Raw genomic sequence first — 25,191 nt, 5'->3', positions numbered from 1 at the left:
CAGCGAACTAAAATGGACAGGAATGGGTGAATTTAATTCAGATGACCATCAGGTATACTACTGCGGGCAAGAATCCCTCAGAAGAAATGGAGTAGCCTTCATAGTTAATAAAAGAGTAGGAAAATCAATACTGGGATACAATCCTCAAAATGACAGAATGATCTCAGTTCGAATCCAAGGGAAACCATTCAATATCACAGTAGTCCAAGTCTATGCCCCAACCACCAGTGCTGAAGAGGATGAAATTGACCGGTTCTATGAAGCCCTACAGCACCTTATAGAAGTAACACCAAAAAATGATGTCCTTCTCATCATGGGGGATTGGAATGCTAAAGTAGGAAGCCAAAAGATAACTGGAATAACAGGCAAGTTTGGCCTTGGAGTACAAAATGAAGCAGGGCACACGCTGATAGAATTTTGTCAAGAGAATACGATGGTCATAGCAAACACTCTTTTCCAACAACCCAAGAGACGGCTCTACACATGGACATCACCAGATGGTCAACACAGAAATCAGATTGACTATATGCTCTGCAGCCAAAGATGGAGAAGCTCTATACAGTCGGTAAAAACAAGACCAGGAGCTGACTGTGGCTCAGACCATGAGCTTCTCCTTGCAAAGTTTAGGCTTAAACTGAAGAAAGTAGGGAAAAGCACTAGGCCACTCAGGTACGAATTAAATCATATCCCTGTTGAATATACAGTAGAGGTGACAAATAGATTTAAGGAATTAGATCTGATAGACAGAGTGCCTGAAGAACTATGGACAGAGGTTCGCGACATTGTACAACAGGTAGCAACCAAAACCATCCCAAAGAAAAAGAAATGCAAGAAAGCAAAATGGCTGTCTGAGGAAGCTTTGCAAATAGCTGAGGAAAGGAGGAAAGCGAAAGGCAAGGGAGAAAAACATAGATATGCCCAATTGAATGCAGAATTCCAGAGAATAGCTAGAAGAGATAAGAATGCCTTCTTAAATGAACAGTGCAAAGAAATAGAAGAAAACAATAGAATAGGGAGGACCAGAGATCTTTTCAAGAAAATTGGAGAGATGAAGGGAACATTCCATGCAAAAATGGGCATGATAAAGGACCAAAATGGTAGGGACCTAACAGAGGCAGAAGAGATTAAGAAGAGGTGGCAAAATTACACAGAAGAACTATACAAGAATGAGCTTAACGTCCCAGATAATCACAATGAGGTGGTCACTGACCTCGAGCCAGACATCCTAGAATGTGAAGTGAAGTGGGCCTTAGAAAAGCTGAGCAACAACAAAGCTAGTGGAGGTGACAGTATTCCAGCTGAGCTATTCAAAATCTTAAAAGACAGTGCAGTAAAAGTGCTACACTCAATTTGCCAGCAAATTTGGAAAACTCAACAGTGGCCACAGGATTGGAAAAGATCAGTTTACATTCCAATTCCAAAGAAAGGCAGTGCCAAAGAATGTTCAAACTATCGCACCGTTGTACTCATTTCTCATGCTAGTAAAGTCATGCTTAAAATCCTACAAGCTAGACTTCAGCAGTATGTGGATCGAGAACTACTAGAAGTACAGGCAGGATTTCGAAGAGGCAGAGGAACTAGAGATCAAATTGCTAACATACGCTGGATCATGGAGAAAGCTAGGGAGTTCCAGAAAAACATCTACTTCTCCTTCATTGACTATGCTAAAGCCTTTGATTGTGTGGATCATAACAAACTGTGGCAAGTTCTTAAAGAGATGGGAGTACCAGACCATCTTATTTGTCTCTTGAGAAACCTATATGCGGGTCAAGAAGCAACAGTGAGAACTGGACACGGAACCACTGATTGGTTCAAAATTGGGAAAGGAGTCCGGCAAGGCTGTATACTGTCACCCTGCCTATTTAACTTATATGCAGAGCACATCATGAGAAAGGCAGGGCTAGATGAATCAAAAGTTGGAATTAAGATTGCTGGAAGAAATATCAACAACCTAAGATACGCAGATGATACCACTCTAATGGCAGAAAGTGAAGAAGAACTAAAGAGCCTCTTGTTGCGGGTGAAGAAGGAGAGTGCAAAACTTGGGTTGAAACTTAACATTAAGAAAACCAAGATCATGGCCTCTGGCCCTCTCAATTCCTGGCAAATAGATGGGGAAGAAATGGAGGTAGTGACAGATTTTGTTTTCCTGGGCTCCAAGATCACTGCAGATGGGGACTGTAGCCAAGAAATTAAAAGACGCTTGCTCCTGGGGAGGAAAGCCATGGCAAATCTAGACAGCACACTAAAAAGCAGAGACATCACCCTGTCAACAAAAGTGCGTATAGTCAAGGCTATGGTCTTCCCAGTTGCAATGTATGGCAGTGAAAGCTGGACCATAAGAAAGGCTGAGCGCCAAAGAATTGAAGCCTTTGAGCTATGGTGCTGGAGAAGACTCCTGCGAGTCCCTTGGACTGCAAGGCGATCAAACCGGTCAGTCCTAGAGGAGATCAACCCTGACTGCTCTTTAGAAGGCCAGATCCTGAAGCTAAAACTCAAATACTTTGGCCACCTAATGAGAAGGAAGGACTCACTGGAGAAGAGCCTAATGCTGGGAAAGATTGAGGGCAATAGAAGAAGGGGACGACAGAGAATGAGGTGGTTGGATGGAGTCACTGAAACAGTAGGCGTGAGCTTAGATGGACTCCAGAAGATGGTAGAGGACAGGAAGGCCTGGAGGAACATTGTCCATAGGGTCGCGATGGGTCGGACACGACTTCGCAACTAACAACAACAACAACAACAAGTACGTGTCTGTGACTTCATTTAGACATCTGCTGCGCAATTCCCTGACAGAGCAGCAGAGAAATTTAATAACCCAAAATCAGCAAAGAGCAGTTATAACTTCCAGATGGGTATTTTAAGGAGGTGGGGAGCTGAGAAGTGAAGATGTTGCCCAAAGCAACAGCCATGTCCCTCCAGAAATGTTGCAAAAGACAGTTGAAAGAGATAAGTAGTAACTCATTTGCTTGGCATATATATTAGGGTCAGAGAACCCAATCAACCATTCACAGAAACACCTGCATTATGCATGTATAGACGTGAAGTTGCAAAAATGAACATTACAGGAACAGCAGAAAAGCCACTTGGTTTGCCAAGGGCTCCATAACGCTATGCAACATTTTAAAGCTCCATGATTTAGTCTGCTGCTTCATCACAGCACCTACCTTCAATTCACACATCTCGTAAATCTCTTTCACTGAGGTGATTCATCTGAAGTTTTGTTGAAAGAAAGCCTCCCTTTCAATATTTTACCTAGTTGTTTAAGTACTACAGTATATTGCTGCTATTAGTACTATTTTGGCAAACCATTTTTACAACTACCCTCTAATGTTTCTTAGTATGGCTCGTCATTACTTAACAGTAATGCTGGTCTATGAGTTTAGAGCAGAGTTACTAAACAGATTTCCCTTTGAGAATTTTTCAAGTGGATGATCCATGAACTAATAGTTTGATGGTGTTAAAGGATTCAGAATTCCGCATTAACCTCTCTAACTATCCCTCAGCTTCCAGGCACAGCTGAATTGCTGATTTGATTAACTTGTGCTTTGCATTTAAATATTCTGGCCCGGTACGAGTTATTTTGCAAGAGAATACATATGGAAATGAAACCATAAGTCATAGTCAAGGAGGCAGTTACAATATCAGCAATGATTATAATTCCCCATTGTATATAGATACAGTTCTACAGAGGAATTATTGAATCTATCATTTGTACTTCTATAACTGTCTGGTTTGGTACAGCAACCAAACAGGACAGGTACAGACTTCAACTGATAGTTAGGGTTGCAGAAAAAAAATGATTGCAACCAGCCTGCCTTTCATTGAGGACCTGTATATTGCACAGGTCAGAAAGAGGGCTAAGAAAATATCTACAGATCCCTCACTCACATCTTAGACATAAACTGTTTCAACTCTTCCACTTGGGGTGGCGCTACAGAGCATTGCATGCCAGAACAACTAGACACAATTTTTTCCTTCGTGCCATCACTCTGCAGAACACCTAATTCCCACAAGTATTGCCTTATGTCTAAGGATATATTAGGTAGGACTATATTACTATTATCCTTCTCATGTGTTCCACTACTTTCTCTTATTGGTGGTATTGTTGTTGTTTTTGTTATTGCACTAGAGACAAATTACTTGTGTGTCTATCATGCCTGGTCAATAAACTAGTCTAGTCTAGTCCAATCTAATCCACCCCAAACTCCATTATATCCCCACATTTCAACTGATTGAAAAGAGGTCAACAGCTGCTGGAGAAAATAATGAAATGTATCCCTGTTGCAATATGGGTAACAAAACAAGCACCAGAAACACCTCTGTATGGTGATGAATTTAGTGCTTTTTACTCCCTTCCATCTAGATGGGTTCAAGGTGACTATCAATAGAACATGAGTTCCATCTCTGAACAGGTTAGCTGAGGAGCTTTCTCCAGAAAAAAAAGGGGTACCTAGTCTATAGCTGAACTTGAGTGTCTCAGCATCTGGCAAATGGATATATGACAACAGATGTTCCTTTTGGTTCCAGTAGCAGTTAGTTAAGATGTTTATGAAGACATCTACCTCATCACCATGAAATACCTCTTGGTAGCCTACAGGTTAAAACATCTGTGGTCTGATTAAAGCATGTCATAATCACAACTATATCATGCACCACAAACATACCCAGAAGATTTAAAGATTGTATTATTTCAGATCTTTAACCAATGTACTCCTCTGTGTTCAAACATTAGAGCAGGGGTCTCCAACTTTGGTAACTTGGCTTGTGGATTCCCCCTGCTGGCTGGGGAATTCTGGGAGTTGAAGTCCACAAGTCTTAAAAGTTGCTAAGGTTGAAGATCCCTTCATCAGAAGACAGGTTACACAAAGAAGTACTGCTTGTTAAGATCAGGTAGCCAAGTCAGTAAAACATCTGAAGAACCTTAGTAAAATAGAACAGTGCTCCTTCACACAAGCCTAATTTCTGATGCTCAGAATTACAGATAGTTCTCACTTTATGACCAGTTGCATAATGACTGTTTGAACTTACAGCAGACCTCTCCAAGGTTACTTACAACCTGGTTCCAACATTTTGACAGCTGGTGCTCAGCAACCGGCCTGCGTTTACAGTCGTTTGCAACATCCCATGATCCCATGACTAAATTTTATGATGGTTTTTCTGAAAATCATTTACTTCTGGATTTTGGCAAAACCAACCCATAGCAAACCATTAGTATGTTTAATGACTATTACAAAGAAGATCATAAAATTGGTTTGGTCACATGGGTGACCCATTTCACTGTCACAATGTATGACAGAGATGGGCAAGCTACATTATGGTCATGAGTTAAGGACTACCTATACTGGTAACAGTGGAATATTGTGAAATTTTGTCCCAGTGCCAAAATATTAACATTTGAAACCAATTTATTCTGAGTTTTGCCCATATTATTAATATTTATGGGAGGAAAAACTTCAGTCCAGATAATTGTATCTTCCCTTAAGACATATTTTAAGTTACAAGCCTATGAGAAATCATAGGCAATCCTCTTTTTTGTCCCTTTTTGAAGTATCACGTAAAAATAATTTTCTTACCAATGTCCCTCATTCCTCTTGATTTGCTATATCCTCTGTTAAAAGAATTGCCCAACAATGAATGTGTTGAAATTATAAAATAAATTAATCCACATAATATTTCTCAATAACACTCTTGTGGGGTCTTCCAGGGCAAGGGTCCCCAGCCCACGGTCCATGGACCAGTACCGGGCCATGGCATGCCAGCAATTGGGCTGCACAAACAAGGAAAGCCCCATCCATGGGATGCAGGCAACACACAAAACCAGGCCCCATCCGGTCCGTGGAAAAGCTTCTCTCCACAGAACCGGTCCCTGGTGCCCAAAAGGTTGGGGACCTCTGTTCCAGGGAATGCATGCATTTCTCTGCTCAGTCAGATGCTTGAGTTCAGCAACATTGGAATTAATTAAAGAAAAAAGTTATTTTGCAAAAGGAAGCTTGAGTGGGTTAGTAGAGAACTGTAACAGATGAAATGAATGCCTGGCCCACTATGTTTGTGCTGAGGATTGATATAAGCATTTAGACAGACAGATAGGAGAAGGAAGAAACACTGTGTTATATTACAATCTCATATTTATATGTGTTTCTATAAATAATATATTTGAATTAATGTCAAGGTCCACTGAAACCATATAACTGCATTGCTGTCTGCAACCCCCCTCCCCACATTTCTCATTTAAAAATGCTTATATTATCTTTTATATGGAGTAGGTGAGTCCAAGATTCAAACACATTCTCTGAACCACACTGTGTAGTCTCCAAACTCCTCTCTCAACATTTTAATGTGATTTTTTTTCTTTTCTTTCACCCATGAAAATTATAATGTAAATCTTAAATTATGCTTAAAATAAACGTCCCTTATATTTGAGTTCAGCTCAGATAAAATATTTGGATTCAACCTTATCACGAGTTGTATTACATTTTGACAATCTAATCTACTACACTGGGATATACATTGGACTTCCACCCAATACTACAGGTAATCCTCAGTTAGCAATAGCATTTAGACTTATATACTGCTCCATAGTGCTTTACAGCACTCTCTGGGTGGTTTACAATGTCAGCATTATTTGCATATTGTCCCCAACAATCTGGGTCCTCTTTTTACCAACCTCAGAAAAATGTAAGGTTAAATCATCCTTGAGCCCCATCAGGATCAAACTCAGGGCAGTGGGCAGAGTTTGCCTGCAATACTGCACTTAACCACTGTGCCACCAATTAACAATTGTCCATTGTTGAGCGAAGCAATCATAATGTGACATCACATGACTGTGCCAAGTCATGACAGCACTCCCAACAATTCATGTTACAGTTATTAATTCCACACAGTCATTAAGAGCAGTGTCACATTTGTGACCTCCTGCCAGCTTCTGCATTGCCTTTGCTTGCTGGAAGCCAGCAATGAAAGTTGCAAATGATAATCACATGACTGTGGAACACTGTGACCATCATAATTTCAAACCAGTTGCCAAGCACCTGAACTGTGATCACATGACTATAGGGATGCTGCAGCAGCCACAATTTGTGGACCATCCGTAAGCCTCTTAGTTCAATGTTGTCATAACTTTAAACAGTTGCTGAATGTTTATTAACCAAGCCCTCTAATCAAATCTCACCTTACTTGTTTTTTTTCAGAATCAGCCAAATTTGGTGTCAATGCTATCTCTTAAACATTGATAAGATTTATAGTAGCATTTCAAAACAACCATAACATGGTTATGTGCTTTGCAATATGTGAGAGATCCTTTTACATTGAACTAGCACTAAAATAATTAAGCAAATAAGCCAAGAACTTCCCTAGATTAATTTGCCTTTATATAGGCTTTTTGTTCGAATTATGGCTTTAACCTTCTTCCTAGTCAATTATACTTTTCAGAGAAATTGGACTAATTAAACTTTTTCAGTTCTAAGTTATCACAGTAAAATCCTGCCAGTTGAGTACAGTAGAAGTTACCACCTACCTGGGCGAAATAGAATAAACATAGATTTAGAAGTCCACAAGTCTTAGAGTTGCCAAGATTGGACACCCCTGGTTTAATTCCAAAAATCAGAGAGGAATTATTTTGCTCTCCTTGGTTGAACAAGCATCTATACAGATAGGACACCATTGTCCTTTTGGTGATGTGTGATAGCACCAGTTATTATGGATAAGTCCCAATAGGCACCTTTAGCTAATGAACTCAGTGTCATTTTCAAACTAAAACTGTACATCTTGTGAAGCAAAATTTTATTTAGAAATTTATCTCTTATATTGATTCTGGCTGGAATGACTCTTCATGCTTCAGGGGATTTCAAAGATATTCAGCCCTTGTGCTAAGAGAAGGGAGGAAAATAAAGTGAAAACCTTAGAACAATCTGAGATTGGAAATGAATTGTTTGAATTACTAGTTGATTTATTAACCTGATTATGTGTTTGTCAACTCTGCAATGAACCTGAATGAAGCTATTTGGCTCGTTTCCGGTTGCTACCAGAATAGAATGGGGATGGTGGATTTTTTCTGTTAGCCTAAACAATTCTTTGTACCATGGGAACCAAGGTCATTTCTGTTCATTGGGCTGGGGTGCTGAGCCTTCTGTTAGAAAGCCCGCCAAATTATTCTATTGGGAAACGTAGTTGATTGCATAGTACTGGGAAAAATGGGACACAGGAATGGTTTGTTTCTGAAGCGTCACTCTTACCTATTTGAAAAATGTTTCTCTTTGAAACTGATTTAGTTCCTCTCAACAAGGAACAAAACACAATCTGATCCTTGGAAGGAGCCATTTTAACACCCTGCTGTGAAGATAGGAGTAAATGAAATAATAAACCATGGTTTTTTAATGTGGTTTATAGAATAGGTTTAGATGGTAGAATAAGTAGAAGTTAGCCATGCATGACACATAAGCTACATATTAGCACCTAATTTAAGACCCCTAATTTCCCACCCACCCAGTAAGGGTGTTCGTTCATTCATTCATTCATTCATTCATTCATTCATTCATTCATTCATTCATTCCAAATCAAGGCTGCTCAACTCCACAACAACTCTGGGCAGCCTATAGATAAAAATTAAAAAGTATTAAAACAAAGGAAAACATCAAAGGAGAACAACCATGTCTTAAGCTGGCAGCAACTTGGTTCTAATCCACTACAGGTAGTCCTCAGCTTATGACCACAATTGGGCCCAAAGTTTTTGTTGCTAAGTGAGACAATTGTTAAACTGCAGTTGTTAAATTAGTAACACGGCTATTAAGTGAATTTGGCTTCCCCATTTGCTTGTCACAAGGTCATAAAAAGTGATCACATGAACCCGGGACACTGCATCTGTCATAAAGAGGAGTCAGTTGCCAAACATCTACATTTTGATTTTGTGACCCTGGTGATCCTGCAACAGTCACAAATCACTTTTTTTCAGTGCTGTTGTGCCTTTGAAAGATGACTAAATAAACTGTTGTAAATCAAGGATTACCTGTACAGTAATTAAGGTCACAGAGCCGAGTTTGTTAACTTTTAGGGAAGTTCTGCCCTGTAGAAGGAAGCAGTTCAGGAAGAGATATGTAGCTTGTTTAGGCAATTTCTGTGCCCAGTGAAGAAGAGAAAAATGAACAACAAGCAAACAAACAAATAAAAGACCAGACACAGAACAATGCACAGAACAGGCACAGAACTAACTGACTGTAGTGGCAAAGACATGACTGAGAGAGATGGCATTGGTCTTGGAGTTCCTTTTTCACTGCCATAGTAACTGCAAATGGTTGCTATCCAGTGGTGGGATTCAAATATGGGAACAACCGGTTCTCTGTGTGGATGCCACTTCCAGAAGTCCATTCTGGGCCTGGGCAACAAAAAAATTAGCTACCGGTTCTGCCGAAGTGGTGCAAACTGGCTGAATCCCACCACTGCTGCTATCCAAGGCAGTCACTAAAGAAGGATTTTTTTGGGTGTATGCCTTCAAATCAGTTTCTGAATTCTAGTGACTGCCTGGATAAGTCCCTGCAGTTTTCTTGGCAAGATTTCAGAAGTGGTTTGCCATCGCTTTCTCCTTAGCCTAGACTTAAGAGAGACTACTGGCCCAAGGTCACCCAGCTGGCTTTGTGGCTAAGATGGGACTAGGATTCACAGTAACCTAGTTTCTAGCTTGATGCCTTAAATATTACGCTAAAGTGGCTCCCAAATAAAGACTACCCGTATTGACAAAATGGGTCCCAAGAAGTTGTAAATTACTGCTTTCAGCCACAATGGGAGAGGAATATAAAAGACCACAAGAAAAGCTCAGATTTTCAAATTATCAGGCTAATGAATGGATCTGATCCACTGCATGTTGCTCCATTAAGGCAGCATGAGTTTGGAAGAATGGCTTATTTTGTTGGAGTGTTTCTTTAACAAGATTTTTTAATAGTAATTCTTGTGCCTAATTCCCCGTGGTTTGTAATAGCTGAAAACAGGATGCTTTAGCAATCTTCTTGACACATTGTTATTTTTTTCTTGCTGCTTAAGGCCAGGTTATAGTTCAACTCTTTAATGTGATTCTTCTACTAGAATTTGGAACAACAATTTAACACACTAGCCTCCTTCATTTTTTTTAAGCTATGTATTAAACTTTAAACATGCAACCTGTTTGAATTTGAAATGCCACTTTTCAAGTTCAAAGCAATCTTTCTGACTGCAGGACAACTGTTTCACAAAAAATAGGCTGTTTCAATCATTTTTGACGTCTAATGCTTCCTGAATTATCAAAATTGTTCATGTTCAATTGCATTCAAAGCAACTCTTATCAGGCTCAGAACATTGAGGTGTATTGACAAAATGGTTTTGAATGCAAAATATTTTGCATATCGCTAAAGTTTTTTAAAAATGGAACAAAAACTGAAATGAACTCTGTGGAATGAGAAATATTATTTACATATTTCACTTCAGCTAATTAGGGTTCTGGAAATATATAGGCTTTGTTTCAAGTGAGAATTTTTCTTAATTGGGTTCTTTTCCATACATTGTAGATTGTTTCTCTCAAATTACCTAAATTTTCAGCATGTACATTTTCTACTTGGCTTTAAAATGTTGCTCATGGTAGATTTTGGAGAGTTTAAAATATAATAATACATAGTCACAGCAGTACTTGATGAACCAGCCCTATTCAGTACAGAACATGTCAAAGTAATGTAAATGTAGCACAAATTATGCTACGTTGGGATAGTTAACATCATACAATAAAAGGAAGACAAAAATGGCTGAAAGGTAAAGAGAATGCAATGCAACATCAAATGATATTTGACAAGGTGAACAACACCTTTGGCATGTGAACTGAGATGGCCATCCATCTGCTTGGTGGGTCACCTAAAAATAGGTTCAATTCAATTGCATCTTTTGAATATTGTGAAATGATTCTGGGTATGCATCCCTTTGCACCCCACAGAAATAAATTCTTACATGATCAAGTATACATTTGCATTATTGTATAATGGAACTCTTATGGTGCAGTGATTAGACTGCAGTATTGCAGGCAAACTCTCCCCACCGCCTGGAATTTGATCCTGATGGGGCTCAAGGTTGACTCAGCCTTCCATCCTGCTGAGGTGGGTAAACTGAAGACCCTGGTTGTTGGGGGCAATATGCAAATACCTTGTAAACTGCCCAGAGAGTGCTGTAAAGCAGGGGTCCCCAACCCCTGATCTGTGGACCAGTACCAGGCCACAGCATGCCAGCAGTTAGTCTGCACAAACAAGCAAAGCCCCATCCATGAGATGCAGGCAGCACACAAAACCACATACCATCTGATCTGTGGAAAAACGTCTCTGGTGCCCAAAAGGTTGGGGACCTCTGCTGCAAAGTGCTATGGAATGGTACATACGCCTAAGTGCTATTGCTATTATATGGTCTTGGCAGTATGTCCATTGACAGGGGCACAAGTATAAACTGCTACATTAAAAAGAATCATGATGTATTTCTCACTTGAAGACATCTTCCTCCCTGCTCCCAACCCATTTATTGCAGTAGATACATTTATAAAGTCCAAATTAAAATCTTGATATTAATCTTGGGGGCCTGGCTTAGTGCCTGACCATCTTCTGACCATCTGAACTACTTGGCTAGTAAAAACTGCTAGACAGACCCTTCTGATAAAGATGAAGCTATTATTAGAAGATGGCTGTTTTTGGAGCATGAATGAGAGGTCTTCTCCTGTAGTAGAAAGAAGAGACTCATGCCAGCTCTTCAGGAAAGGAAAGGTTTATTGTGCAGGTTCAGAAGGCTTAAACAAAACAAAGGGTCTGAACCCCGAAGGGCTCATGAACAGACATATTTATACACCTCTAATTCCTAGTTATACATTGTTATACATTGTTACTTATAAGGTTACATCCTGCACATTCTTATCAGACAACAGTTTACAAAAGAAAATTACATGAAGTATGTGTAGTTTCACAGACAGGATATGGTTATCCCAATCATCATCTGCCTTAAGGACAAGACTATGTTTGCTTAAACAAGGACTTTAGTACATTCCTCTTTAAGACAGTCACCAGGGAATTCGTGCAGTTACGCTAACAGGATTATGGCTTCCTTGATCAGCGTCTGTTCTAATTACAAGAATACATTTGTTTCACATTATTTTAGTCCATTTCCTCTTTACTCCTGCTTCACTTCCAAACCATCCAATGCATCCTTTAGAAGAGGGGTCTTCAACCTTGGCAACTTTACAACGTCTGAACTCCCAAATCCAAGAATTTCTCAGCCAGAACATGTGTTTGGCCCTTATTTTCTGTTCCTTAAGAAGAGCAGCCTAGGAACGTCTCTTAATCCAGGTTTTTAATAGCTGAGTTTGCTTTGATTTCAATGTTTACAATTTAAATTTTATTTTGCTTTTATTTATTGCCTGCCTGCTAGCGGCCTGAAATGCTCAGTCTGAATTGAGAAGTGGGATATGTTGTGATTCAGGGTCAGCCTGTGGGTTCGGCAGTTGGGTCGGACGACTCAGAGGAGGAGGGGGTGTTGAAGAGCTTGCTGAGGGGGTTGAAGATCTTGCTGATGAGAGCCCTCAGCCAGGCCCCTCCCACCTGGTCACGACGGAGACCCAGCTGTGTGAGCCTGACAGCGTGGATGAAGATGACCCGCAGCTGGCCCTGTTCAAGGACGCCCGATGCAGGAGGCAGTCAATCAGGAGTAAACAGAGGAAGGCAATGGGGCACCTCGGAAGGAGGCAGAGAGAAGCCACGCCCTGAACTGTATAAAAGGGGAATGCATGGGAGGGCTGGTTTGCTGAAGGCAACCGCTTGATTAGTTCCTGTTTCATAGCTCCTGTTTCATGGTTGGTGTCTTGTTTTGCTCTGTTTTATGTTAATAAATTTGGCAGGCTTAATTCCAGCCTCTTGCCATTTGTAAAGGGGTTGTCCCTGCCTTTTCTGCAGGGCCAGTAGCAGGCTGGTACAGAACAGGATAGAAATAAAAAGTTAGAGCTGTGCAGCTTTTCAAATGAGTGTTGCACCTCAATGAAGATTTGAGCATAGCAATATTCCTCCTCCCACCAAAGTCATAATGTCCAGTTGAAATCCATTTCTCTGATAAAGGAGACACAAGGGGACGGAGGGGGGAGAAGGAGAATATAGAAGGCTAAAGTTACCCCAAGCACATGCAAGCTCCCCCTCCCCCCAACAAAATGGCAGGCCCCAAAAGCAGAATATATGGCCAAGGAAAGGGAGGAGGGTTTTTGGATCCTGACAGAACCTCAAAATTTGGCTCTGTTAACTGGGCTGGGCCACCAATGGGGGCGTCTCACAATGGAGCTGGTCAGTAAACTAAGAAAGAAGATCCCACCTCCATCCTGCTCACATACTAGTTCCTATTCCACCTAATCTCTGTTAATTTTAATATTTGCAATATTTGTAACAGTATAATCATAATAATCATAACCATAATGGTAAAGTTGGAAGGGACCTTGGAGGTCATCCAGTCCAACCCCCTGCTCTGGCAGGAAACCTTATACCATTCAGACAAATGATTGACCGATGTCTTCTTAAAAACTTCCAAAGTTGGAGCTTTCACAACTTCTGGAGGCAAGTGGTTCCACTGTTTAATTGTTCCAACTGTCAGGAAATTTCACTTTAGTTCTAGGTTGCTTCTGTCCCATCCGTTGCTTTTTGTCCTGCCCTCAAGGGCTTTGGATTCAGACAACTTCTAGAGTTAAGAGTTTCATATCTATCTGGTGATCATTTTGGATACCCCAATCTGGTAGCCCTGAAACACCCACTGGGCAGAAGAAAAATGCCATGAGTTTCCTTAGCTTCTTTTCCTTTTTCTTCCAGTTAAATGAAAATGCTTCTAAACTAACCAGCAGAAAAAGTCCTCTGACCTTGTTTATTTTCTAATAAGATGAGACCAGGGATCTGTTCTGAATAAAGATGCTTGGTGCTTTGTTCTGGTTTCCCTCTATTTCCTTCCTTTTAATTAAACCTGTCTTTAAAAAGAAAGCCAGCCATGAGGCACCAAGCTGCCTATTCCCTAACGTTTTCCACAAATCAACAATACATTTGTGGTAGTGGGTAAGTAGCTGCCCTGCTTGAAACTTCCTCCATAAATATTCATAACTTGATCTCAGTCTTTGATCAGTTTAGCTGAATTGTCTGTTTATTTCACGCCTTCATAGTTTTATTTTAATTGGCTTCAGTCTGATTGGCTGTACTTTGTCGTCTTTTTTTTTCCTGAGTGTGTTTTACTTAACTATGATTTTCATCTATGTCTTGTACTTTGCTATAAGCTTCTTTTTTTATCTGGAAGAAAATACATGAATCCAAGGGTCTTCTCCTGCAACCAAATAACTCTTGGTACAGTTAATGACAGAATTCTCTGGTTAGCAATCCAAGATGGCCGATGAAGCCCCAGTGTCATTTCTCAGAATTCTCTGCCTCCATTTTTTTTTCTTATTCTTACACCAGTTTCTCTCTCCCCTTTCTTTCTAGGAGATGGCCAAGTTGATTTTGATGAATTCATGACGATCCTTGGGCCTAAACTGGTCTCCTCAGAAGGGCGGGATGGCTTTTTGGGCAATACAATTGACAGCATATTCTGGCAGGTTAGTGGCAAGGTGTTTTAATGTATATTTAAGTCACAGTTGATGGACATGTGATTGCCTTGGAGACTTCTTCTACAGGCCATGTTATCACTAAATGACATGAAGTTTGTACTTTGCATTATTTCTGTATTTAGACCGTGATTCACATGATGTCACTGTGGCTTCTACACAGTCTTTCTCTTCCATTTACTCAAATGTGCAACATGCTGTACAGGTCACATACGGACATCGTGTGCAGATAAGGACATGCTGTGCAGGTCACATGAAGTGTTAATACCACTTTATAAGGACACACTTGGAAAACTGCATCCAGTTTTGGTCACTACGATGTAAAAAAGATGTTGAGACTCTAGAAAGAGTACAGAGAAGAGCAACAAAGATGATTAGGGGACTGGAGGCTAAAACATGTAAGGAACAGTTGCTGGAATTGGGTATGTCTAGTTTAATGAAGAGAAGGACGAGGGGGGACATGATAGCAGTGTTCCAATATCTCAGGGGTTGCCACAAAGCAGAGGGAGTCAAGCTATTCTCCAAAGCACCTGAAGGCAGGACAAGAAGCAACGGATGGAAACTAGTCAAGGAGAGAAGCAATCTAGAACTAAGGAGAAACTTCCTGACAGTTAGAACAATTAACCAGTGGAACAACCTGCCTCCAGAAGCGGTCAATGCTCCAACACTGGAAGTTTTTAAGAAGAGACTGGCCAGCCATTTGTCTGAAATGGCATAGGGTTTCCTGCCAGAGCAGGGGGTTGGAATAGATGACCCCCAAGGTCCTTTCCAACTCTGCTATTGTATTATATTGTAGGTTGCAAGTTGCTATTGAATATGTGCTAGGGGGTGTAAAGGAAATTACAGTCTATGTCAGGGCTGTCCTAACCTGGCCACTTTTAAGACTTGTGGACTCCCAGAATTCCTCAGCCAATTCATGGGAATTCTGGGAGTTGAAATCCACAAGTTTTAAAGTTGCCAAGTTTGAAGATCCCTGGTCTAGTGTATTAAAGAACATACTAATATAGGATTGTTGTATTATCCTTATTATACTGGGGTGAAAATGATCTAGCTTTCCAAAAGCTTCAAAAGAGACCTCTGCCTCTTTCTCATTCACTTCTACTTCATTCATTTTCATTCTCAAGAGTTTTAGTACAGGTAATCCTCAAATTACAACCACAACTGGGACTAGAGTTTCTGTTGCTAAGTAAGATGATTGTTAAGTGAGTTGCACCCATTGTTACCATCTTTTTTCCCATGATTGTTAAATGAATCACATGATCATTACGTGAATCCAGTGTCCCCCATTGACTTTGCTTGTCGTAAGCCAATTGGGAACGTAGTGAATCGTGATCACACAACCCCAGGACACTGCAATCATTGTGAATATATGCTGAATGCCAAGCGCCCTAATTTTGATCCTGTGACCATGGGGATGCTGCAACAGTCATAAGTTTCAGGACTGTTCATAAGTCACTTTTTTCAGTGCCTCTGTCACTTTGAATGGTCACTGAATAAATGATTGTAAGTCAAGAACTATCTGTAGAGTATTTTTTTTTAGCTGGTATGTTTATTGCAAGGTTGTGAAGAGATTTGGCTGCCCGCAGAGATCTGAATAGGTCTGTGAAAAGCATTTATTTGGATATCCTTTAATTTTTTGGAGCCGTGGTGGCACAGTGGTTAGAATGCAGGTATTGTAGGTTGACTCTGCTCACTGCCAGGAGTTCAGTCCTGACCGGCTCAAGGTTGACTCAGCCTTCCATCTTTCCAAGGTTAGTAAAATGAGGATCCAAATTGTTGGGGGCAATAGGCCTACTCTGCAAAACACCTAGAGAGGGCTGTAAAGCACTGTGGAACGGGATGTAAGTCAAGTGCACTTGTTCTTGCTATCTTTTCCTTGTTTTTACTGAGAACATGGTACATTCCCGATAATTGAAGACTGATGGAAAGACAAATGTCCAACCTAGGACACTCTCATATACCACTTTGTCTGTTTTATTTTATAATTGAGGTTCAGTGTGAGAACTCTGTGCCTTCAATTTGAGAATTTCATCAAAGGTTTTCCTTGGGTTGGGTAAATCTGAAAGCAAAGTCTAGAAAAATGGACGAAAAGATCATATAGGTAGAAAGAGATGGTCCTCAGTTGATGCTAGGTGACATAAATCAGATCTCGTTAAGGAAATCTTGGTATGACTTGTGTTGCATGAAGGATGCCTTTTACTAACCCTGGTTTTATTTGCAGCAGTGAAAGAAATGACTCTGATCTATGCATTCAAAAAAAATTGGTTTCCTGCTGTTTTTATTTGTTTTGTTTCTGTTAGGAGGGTTTAAAATGTGTTTGTATTTTATTTCACGAATTCTGTGGTTATTCATTCTCAATTGCCCGAGAAAAGTGGAGTGGGGGTGGGGGGGCAGAGAGATAAACATAAGAAATTGCTGTTTTTCAACTGTAGCAACTTTAAGATGTGTAGACTTCAACTCCCAGGTTTCCCCAGCCAGAATGAAATAAATGAATACTGGTTTGAAATCCAGAGTTACCGAGTTCGTTAAAAATCACTCACAATGTAATTCTAATTCTTACTGAATTTTAGTGGATGTACTTACTTAAAGGCAAGGAGGAGCAGGGAAGTTCAAGAGGATTCATCACCTACAGAAAACAAATATTGTTGTTGCTCACTCAATTTCTCCATATTGCCACAATTTTAAGGAACGTGGTGGTGTGGGAAGTCACACACACACACACACACACACACACACACCGAGAAGGAAATATTAAAAGGGCAGAATATTATATTTCCTCTTAATAGCCCCAAGTCTCCCTCCCCCAAGCAGAAGCCAGCTCTGTAGAAATGCAGATATCATAATCCTTTCAGAAAGACTGGCACCTGGAAGCTTAGACCTGATGGGATTAGAAAGACATAGATCCCTAGAATCAACAATCCCTCACACCAAAACATCCAACACAGGACATAGTCATCAGCCACAGCCCCAGGGAAGCAGGATATTTTTTTTTAATTCCATTTATATCCCGCCCTTCTCCAAAGACTCAGGGCGGCTTACAAGCTTAGCAGTAGCCTTCATTCTATGTATATGCCTGCTTATTAGGGCTTTCACACACACCCCAAGCGGCATTATTACAAAGTCATCTTAATTGCCCCCAACAATCTGGGTCCTCATTTTAGCTACCTCGGAAGGATGGAGGCTGAGTCAACCTTGGGCCTGGTGGGATGCGAACCTGCACTAATTGCAGGCAGCTGGTGTTACTTAAGGAGGCATTAGCCCACTGCTCCACCAAGGCTCAAAGGATATGACCTTTGAGATATAATAGGATTAACCCACCACCATCAGAATACCAGAAAGGCACACTCAGACTCCGGTCAAAGTTCATGCCAGAGGAACAACTCCAAACACAAAAGCTCAAGAAGGTATAAAAACCCACCACTCCCTACTACGTGTGGTCAGCTTTCCCAGAGCCACGCTTCTGTCTGGCTCTGCCCTTCAATAAACTCCAACCTTCTTTCTAAAGCAGTCTCCATTTTGCTTATTCCCAGCTTGGACTGGACCCTGATGAAGATTTTTCATTCAACAGTGGCTTACCCACTACTCTGGTTATTATGCTACAAAGCCATACCAGTTGCTTGCTTATGGAATAGGTCATCGGAGCACACCCCAAGTTGCAACATTCTGCTTATTATTTTTTGTTTGTTTGTAATTGCTGGTAGGTGAGAATTCCTTAGGGCACACCGTAGTAAGTAGCTGCCAGCCAAGCAGACCGCTATATTCTATATAGGATAATAAAACTAAATTAAATTAAAATGAATTCCTGTTCCAGCACTGTCTTGTGCTGAGCTGCTTGAACTGTGGGTGGCTTTTTCTCACTGAACTTCAGATAGGCCTTCCCTGGACAAGGATGTTTATATATATATATATATATATATATATATATATATATATATATATATATATATATATATATATATATATATATATATATATATATATATATATATATATATATATATATATATATATATATATATATATATATATATATATATATATATATATATATATATATATATATATATATATATATATATATATATATATATATATATATATATATATATTAAAAAAAATCAGTGCAAACTAATGCAAAGTAAGGATGACCAAAAAAAAAAGAAATCAAAGAAAAAGCAAAACTTATAAGAAAGGGGAACATGTTGGAGAAAAATAGAAAAAAAGATATAAATAAGTGGCTTTGGATAGTCTTCATAGCAGTTTTAAGTACAAAACTCTCTAAAGTTACATCATATTACTCCTTTTTATAATCTATCCTATCCAATCCTCAGAGCCATAAATCACAAGTTCATGTTGTTCATTTTTATACAAAAAGTCCAGACGAGTTGCCCCAAAATGTTGATAATGTCTTTTCTCTAATCAAAGAAGGCAATTTATCTATTTCAGCAAAATCTGTCAAGTTCACCAACTATTCCTCCACAGAGCATAGAGTCAAATCTTTCCATCTCTGTGCATATAGTGATCTTACCACAGTAATCACATATTGGAAATAATCTTCCATATATATTTTTTTCTAACTGTTTATCCCTTCTTGGGCAAGGATTAGTACGAAAGTTTTTCCTTCTTTGAAATATACGTTTTTCTGAACTGCAGTATATTCCATAGTTTGGTCTTGATATTTGACTTCTTCTTCAACTCTATGCAAGTAGCCCTCGACTTACGACCACAAATTTATGATGATAAGTGAGACATTTGTTAACTGAGTTTCCCCCCACTTTACAACCTTTCTTTCCACAGTTAAGTGTATCAATGCAGTTGTTAACTTAGTAACATGGTTGTTAAGCAAATCTGGCTACCCCATTGATTTGAAATTGCAAAAGGTGATCACATGACCCTGAGACACTGCAACCGTCATATATACGAGTCCTTGGTCAAATATTCAAATTTTGATCATGTGACCATGGGGAAGCTGCGACGGTTGTTAGTGTGAAATATCATAAGTCACTTTTTTCAGCGCAGTTGTAAATTCGAACAGTCACTAAACAGAATGTTGTTAGTATCTGTAGTACATTCAAAGTTCTTGGTGTTTGAGTTCTTCAACTCTGTATCCCAGTTTGTCAGTTTGGGCTTATTCTTCACTGCTGGCTTATCCTTGGTTTGGACCATCACAGTTTCCATTCCCTCTTTCTCTTTACAAGCTATTATGAAATAATTATTGCTGAATTGTAGATCTGCTATAATTCAGGGCCACCTTTGTGTCATGAAATTGTGTTCATTTGTTATTAATTAACCTACAACATTTCTTTTCAAGTTGTATGGTGCAGCAGTGTGATTGTGCATCTCTACAGCTACACAATTTATCAGGCTCCTTCATCTTGGAAATAAATCAAATATGCCAACCACAAGCGATAGAAGTCCTCCATTTCTGCAGCACCCCCAAACACTCACACAGATGAAAAGCAAGTGTCAAATGTTGAGGCAAGCAATAAATAATGCTAGGCTTGAGGGGAAGAAATGTTTTTTGGAAGGCAATATTAGAGAATGCTGCAATGTTAACTCATCACTGTATTTGTTAAAGCTAGAGAGTTTTGACAGCTACAAATGAAGAGGATAAAGAGGTTTTCTGTGGTTGATATGAACGTAACAACCTTGTGGTTATGCTTCTCTGCGCAAGGATGCCTCAGAAAACTGAACTGTCTTAAATGAAGTATTTGATTAGTGACTTTCTTCACAGGTGCACTAGGGACTTTTGCAAGCAGGTTCCTCCAGAAATTTTTTTGATTATGGGAGCCATAATTCTGTTCTTGAGGTGGGCGGCTTCAGCTCTTACAGGCACCTGCAACCCACAAGGAGCCTCATTTGAGCATAATTGCTGAAAATTAATCAAGGTTTCCAACCATGTAGATGTGGGAAACAGATGCACACTGAGTACAGGTAATCCTCAATTTACACCACAACTGAGACCAGAATTTCCATTGTTGAGCAAGACAATTGTTAAGTGAGTCATCACATGACTGGACAAAATTTTATGACCATTTCTATCATGGTCATCACGCAAATTACATGATCTTTAAGTGAATCTAGTTTAATGAAGAGAAGGACAAGGGGTGACATGATAGCAGTCTTCCAATATCTCAGGGGTTGCCACAAAAAAGAGGGAGTCAAGCTATTCTCCAAAGCGCCTGAAGGCAGGACAAGAAACAACGGATGGCAACTAACCAAACAGAGAAGCAACCTAGAACTAAGGAGAAAATTCCTTATAGTCAGAACAATTAATCAGTAGAACCAACTGCCTCTAGAAGTTCTGATTGCTCCAACACTGGAAGTTTTTAAGAAGAGACTGGACAGCCATTTGTCTGAAATGGTATAGGGTTACCTTCCTGAGCAGAGGGTTGGACTAGATGACCTCCAAGGTCCCTTCTAACTTATGATGATGGAGGAGAACGAGAAGGAAAAGAAGAAGAAGAAGAAGAAGAAGAAGAAGAAGAAGAAGAAGAAGAAGAAGAAGAAGAAGAAGAAGAAGAAGAAGAAGAAGAAGAAGAAGAAGAAGAAGAAGATTATTGTTCTCTTCTTATCCACAAAGAACCACATGGTTGTTAAGCAAATTCGACTTCAGAGAAGAGCAACCAAAATGATTAAGGGGCTGGAGGCTAAAACATATGAAGAACAGTTACAGGAATTTAGCGTGTCTAGTCTAATGAAAAAAAGGACAGTGTTCCAATATTTGAGGGGCTCCTACAAATACAAAGGGATCAGACTATTTTCCAAACCACCAAAAAGGAAGATGAGAAACAATGGATGGAAACTAATGAAAGAGAGAAGCAACCTAGAACGAAGGAGAGATTTCCTAATGATGAGGTACTTTTGACCTGGTTTCAGAGTTATAGCCATTGCAGTGCTCTTGCCATGGTTCATCCTTACGGCCAACCGCAGGGGTGCTGCAGTGCTCCCCCACCTATCTCCCCTACACTGCCTGCCTTCCCTGCCCCCCTGGTCTCAGCCTATTCTCTCAGCCGGCCATTCAGCAGGCAAGGGGGGCTAAAGCTGGTCAGCAGAAGCGACTTTCGCATGGAGGGCAAGTTAGAAAAAAACAACAACTGAGCACTGCTTTATGTTTCTGGAGGAGAAATGGAGTGCAAACAAATAAATATTAGTAATATCGTGGAACTAGTACAAGAAGAAGGACAAGCATTTTAAAAACATTATGGTCCTCGCTCCATCCTAATAGATTCCAAGCTGGAATAAATGCATAACCAAATAAAAACAATATATCATTTTCTATTCAATATCTGATTTTGAAGCAACAATACCACAGAGCTGCAGATAAAGAGAATAAAACCAATTTTAAATGCCTTGCGGTTTTTAAAATACTTTAACCTAGTGCTGATGTGCAGATGTAAAGGCAGATTGGGACAAATAACTGCTGTGTAAATCAATCTGTGGTCTGGAGACTGACTGTGGATATGTAACAACACCCCCACTCCCAACTCTCCTGATTTACAAGTTCTTTATATTTAAGCCAAACCTGGATCTGAGAAGTTTCCTAACTGAATACAGATAGTCCTCGACTTACAGCCACAATTGGAACCAGAATTTCCATTGCTAAGCAAGGCAGTTGTTAAATGAGCTGTGCCCAATTTTACAGCCCTTGTTTGCCATGGTTGTTAAGCAAGTCGCTGCAGTTGTTAAGTGATTCACACAGCCATTAAGCAAATCCAGCTATCCTCATTGACCTTGCTGGCTGCAAGCCAGATAGGAAGGTCGCAAAAGGCAATCGCATTGCCCCACGTTTCTGCAGTTGTCCTAAAGACATGCTGGTTGTCAAGTACCTGAATTTTAATCACATGAACGTGGGGATACTGCAGTAGTTGGAAATGCAAGGATAGTCATAAGCCACTTTTCTCAGTGCCATTGTAGCTTTAAATGGTCACTGAATGGTTGTAAGGTCGAAGTCTGCCTATAGAGACGGGCTAACTAGTGGTCACACTTTTATTTTTACACGGTTAAAAATAAAATAAATACTTTTATGGCATCAAACCATAGTGGATGACAATAGAATAGAATAGAATAGAATAGAATAGAATAGAATAGAATAGAAGCTGGAAGGGACCTTGGAGGTCTTCTAGTCCAGCCCCCTGCTCAAGCAGGAGAATCTATACCATCTCAAGACAAGTGACTCTCTAGCCTCTTCTTAAAAACCTACAGTGATGGAAAGCCCTCAATTTCTGGAGGCAAGCTGTTCCACTGGTTAATTATCCTCACTCTTAGGAAGTTTCTCCTTAATTCCAGGTTGCTTCTCTCTTTGGTCAGTTTCCAACCATTGTTTCTCGTCTTGCCCTTTGGTACTTTGGTGCCCTCTTCTTGGTGGCAGCCCCTCAAATACTTGAAGATAAATAGCTTTGTATACTTATTTATTGAACACAGCTTTTTTCCACAATATCAGTCCAACACGTCCCTATCAATTATCTTTATTGCTTCATTTTCAATTTTGCATCCTATATCCCCATACACCCACTACAGATGTGCTCCAAAGTTTGCAGCCTTTCAACCTTTCACCCTGGTCTAGACGCAGCAGAACAGCCCCTGACTCTCTTTAGTGACCCAACGGAGCCTCCTGTGGTCGTTCTGGCTGTGCACAGGAGACAGCCGGGAGAGAGACTGGGCAGAATTTTCTGCCTGTTTCCTCCACTCTGTCTCCCACATTTCACATCTTTAATTTTATTCAATTTCCGGTCTAAAACTAAAACTTAAAAAAGTAAAAATGATGGAAAATCCCACTCCTGATACTCAGTGCTTTGCCACTGAATTTCAGCAGCTCTGCCTTGTACAGATCTGAAAAACATAAAAAAAAGTATTTTTCCCCCTCTTTTTCGAAGGGCTATCTTTGGCCCCCAGATTCTGTATCTGAAAGTAAAGGATGTTAAACCATCTGAAGATCCTCCCAAATGAACTCTCTTCTTTCTCCTTTAGGACATATTATTACAAATCAAAGGTATATTTCATGCCATTCACACCCGTTGTTAGGGATAATGGTAAAACTTCTCTTTTTGTCAACCTTTTAACTGTAGGTTGCTTTTAATGATATTGATTCTGACACTGGTTCTAATTATGCTGATTTTGTTGGTGTTGTGCTTTACGTTTAATTTCATTGTTGTATGTCACCCAACATGCTTCCATGCTCGGAAAGCTGGATATAAATTTAATAATAATAAAAAGCCAGACTCAACCATTGTGGATCAGAAAGATAAAAGAGTCTGGGTAATGGACATTATAGAACCTGGAGACAGCAGAAGAGAAGAGAAAGAACTGTCACAAAATACAAAGATCTGCAAATAAAACTAGAAAAAGAAAGCAAAGACAGTACCAATAGTAATAGGTACCTTGGGTGCAACCTGTGGAACATTATTTGAATATCATCAATATTGACAAAATCACTTTCAAGTCTAAAGTGGGATTACATCTTATATCCTGCAACAATGCCTTTGACACCATTAACCAACAATATCCGCCTATCTCAGGTCCTTGGGAAGGAGTCAATAGGTGGATAGAAATGCCAGATCCAGTCTAAATATCTGCCTAACTCTGCAACCAGCCTGACTTGTTTTTGTAAGGACTTAAAAATAGCTTTTGAGTACAGCTCTCTGAAGGAAAATCAAATACATGTATGCTCATTCCATGTCTCTGTGATGGGCATCACTAATTGCAGGGTAGCCTGCGTTCTCAGTGGACTTAGTACACAGTAGTTTACTTGACTCTACAGCTACCATTTAACAGGCTTTAATTGGATTACTGTTGTCCATGTTAGATGCACTTCTTCTGATGTGAGTTTGCATTTTACTGGTTTTCAGTTCAAGTAAACTGCCTTGACAGTAAGCAGCAATAACAAGTCAAATTAAAAAAAACACAAAATAGTCTCATGAAAAAAAATGCACTCCAAACTTCACTGATCAACTTGGTACTTTTCAGATGCATTAGACTTCTTCACTTCATCCCCAATCTGTATGTCTACAGAGCATGTTGCCTGGGGTACACAGAGCCTGTTTGGTCTAGTGATTAAGATGCTGGCCTAGGAACCAGGAGACTGTGAGTTCTAATCCCACTTTAGACCTGAAAACCAGCTGGGTGACTTTGGGTCAGTCACTCATTCTCAGGTGTGGGGACAATAGAAGGAGGAAGGGGGTATTAAGTATGTTCTCTGCCTTGAGTTATGTATAAAAATCAAATAAATAAATGAATATGGGAAATGAGATACAAACAGTTAGCCATCAGGTTGGAACAGGAAAACACACATGTATAAATACCGTATATACTTGAGTATAAGCCGAATTTTTCAGCCCACTTTTTTGGGCTGAAAAATCCACTTCGGCTTATACTCCAGTGAACAAAAAAAAAGAACTTCCACCCCCCAGTTTGGAGAGCTGCTGCTTTCGTCAAACATGGACGAAGGCAGCAGCTCTCCAAACGGGCGGCGGCGGTTTGGAGAGCTGCGCGCGCAGCTCCGCCGCCACCTCTGCAAGCCTCCGCTGAGAGAATGGGGTGGTGGAAGCTTGCCACCCATTTTCTCGGCGAAGACTTCTTTCGGG

The 25,191-nt window shown here is 40.1% G+C and overlaps 1 protein-coding gene across 1 annotated transcript in view; it reads left to right on the top strand.

Moving 5' to 3' along the window:
* Nucleotides 1-25,191, top strand: part of CALN1 (calneuron 1) — a gene marked incomplete at its 3' end in the record, with an annotated part of 163,056 nt that overhangs the window by 106,528 nt on the left and 31,337 nt on the right. The window contains exon 4 of the mRNA XM_081333871.1: nt 14,487-14,599. Within this exon, the coding sequence (XP_081189997.1) occupies nt 14,487-14,599 (113 nt within the window). The remainder of the gene's footprint in view (nt 1-14,486; nt 14,600-25,191) is intronic.

The sequence above is a fragment of the Vipera berus genome (genome assembly GCF_964194415.1).
Source record: "Vipera berus genome assembly, chromosome: 1".
In the NCBI taxonomy this organism is placed as follows: Eukaryota; Metazoa; Chordata; class Lepidosauria; order Squamata; family Viperidae; genus Vipera; species Vipera berus.
Note: the sequence above shows the minus strand (reverse complement) of the source record. Positions and strands in the feature narration are given on the sequence as shown.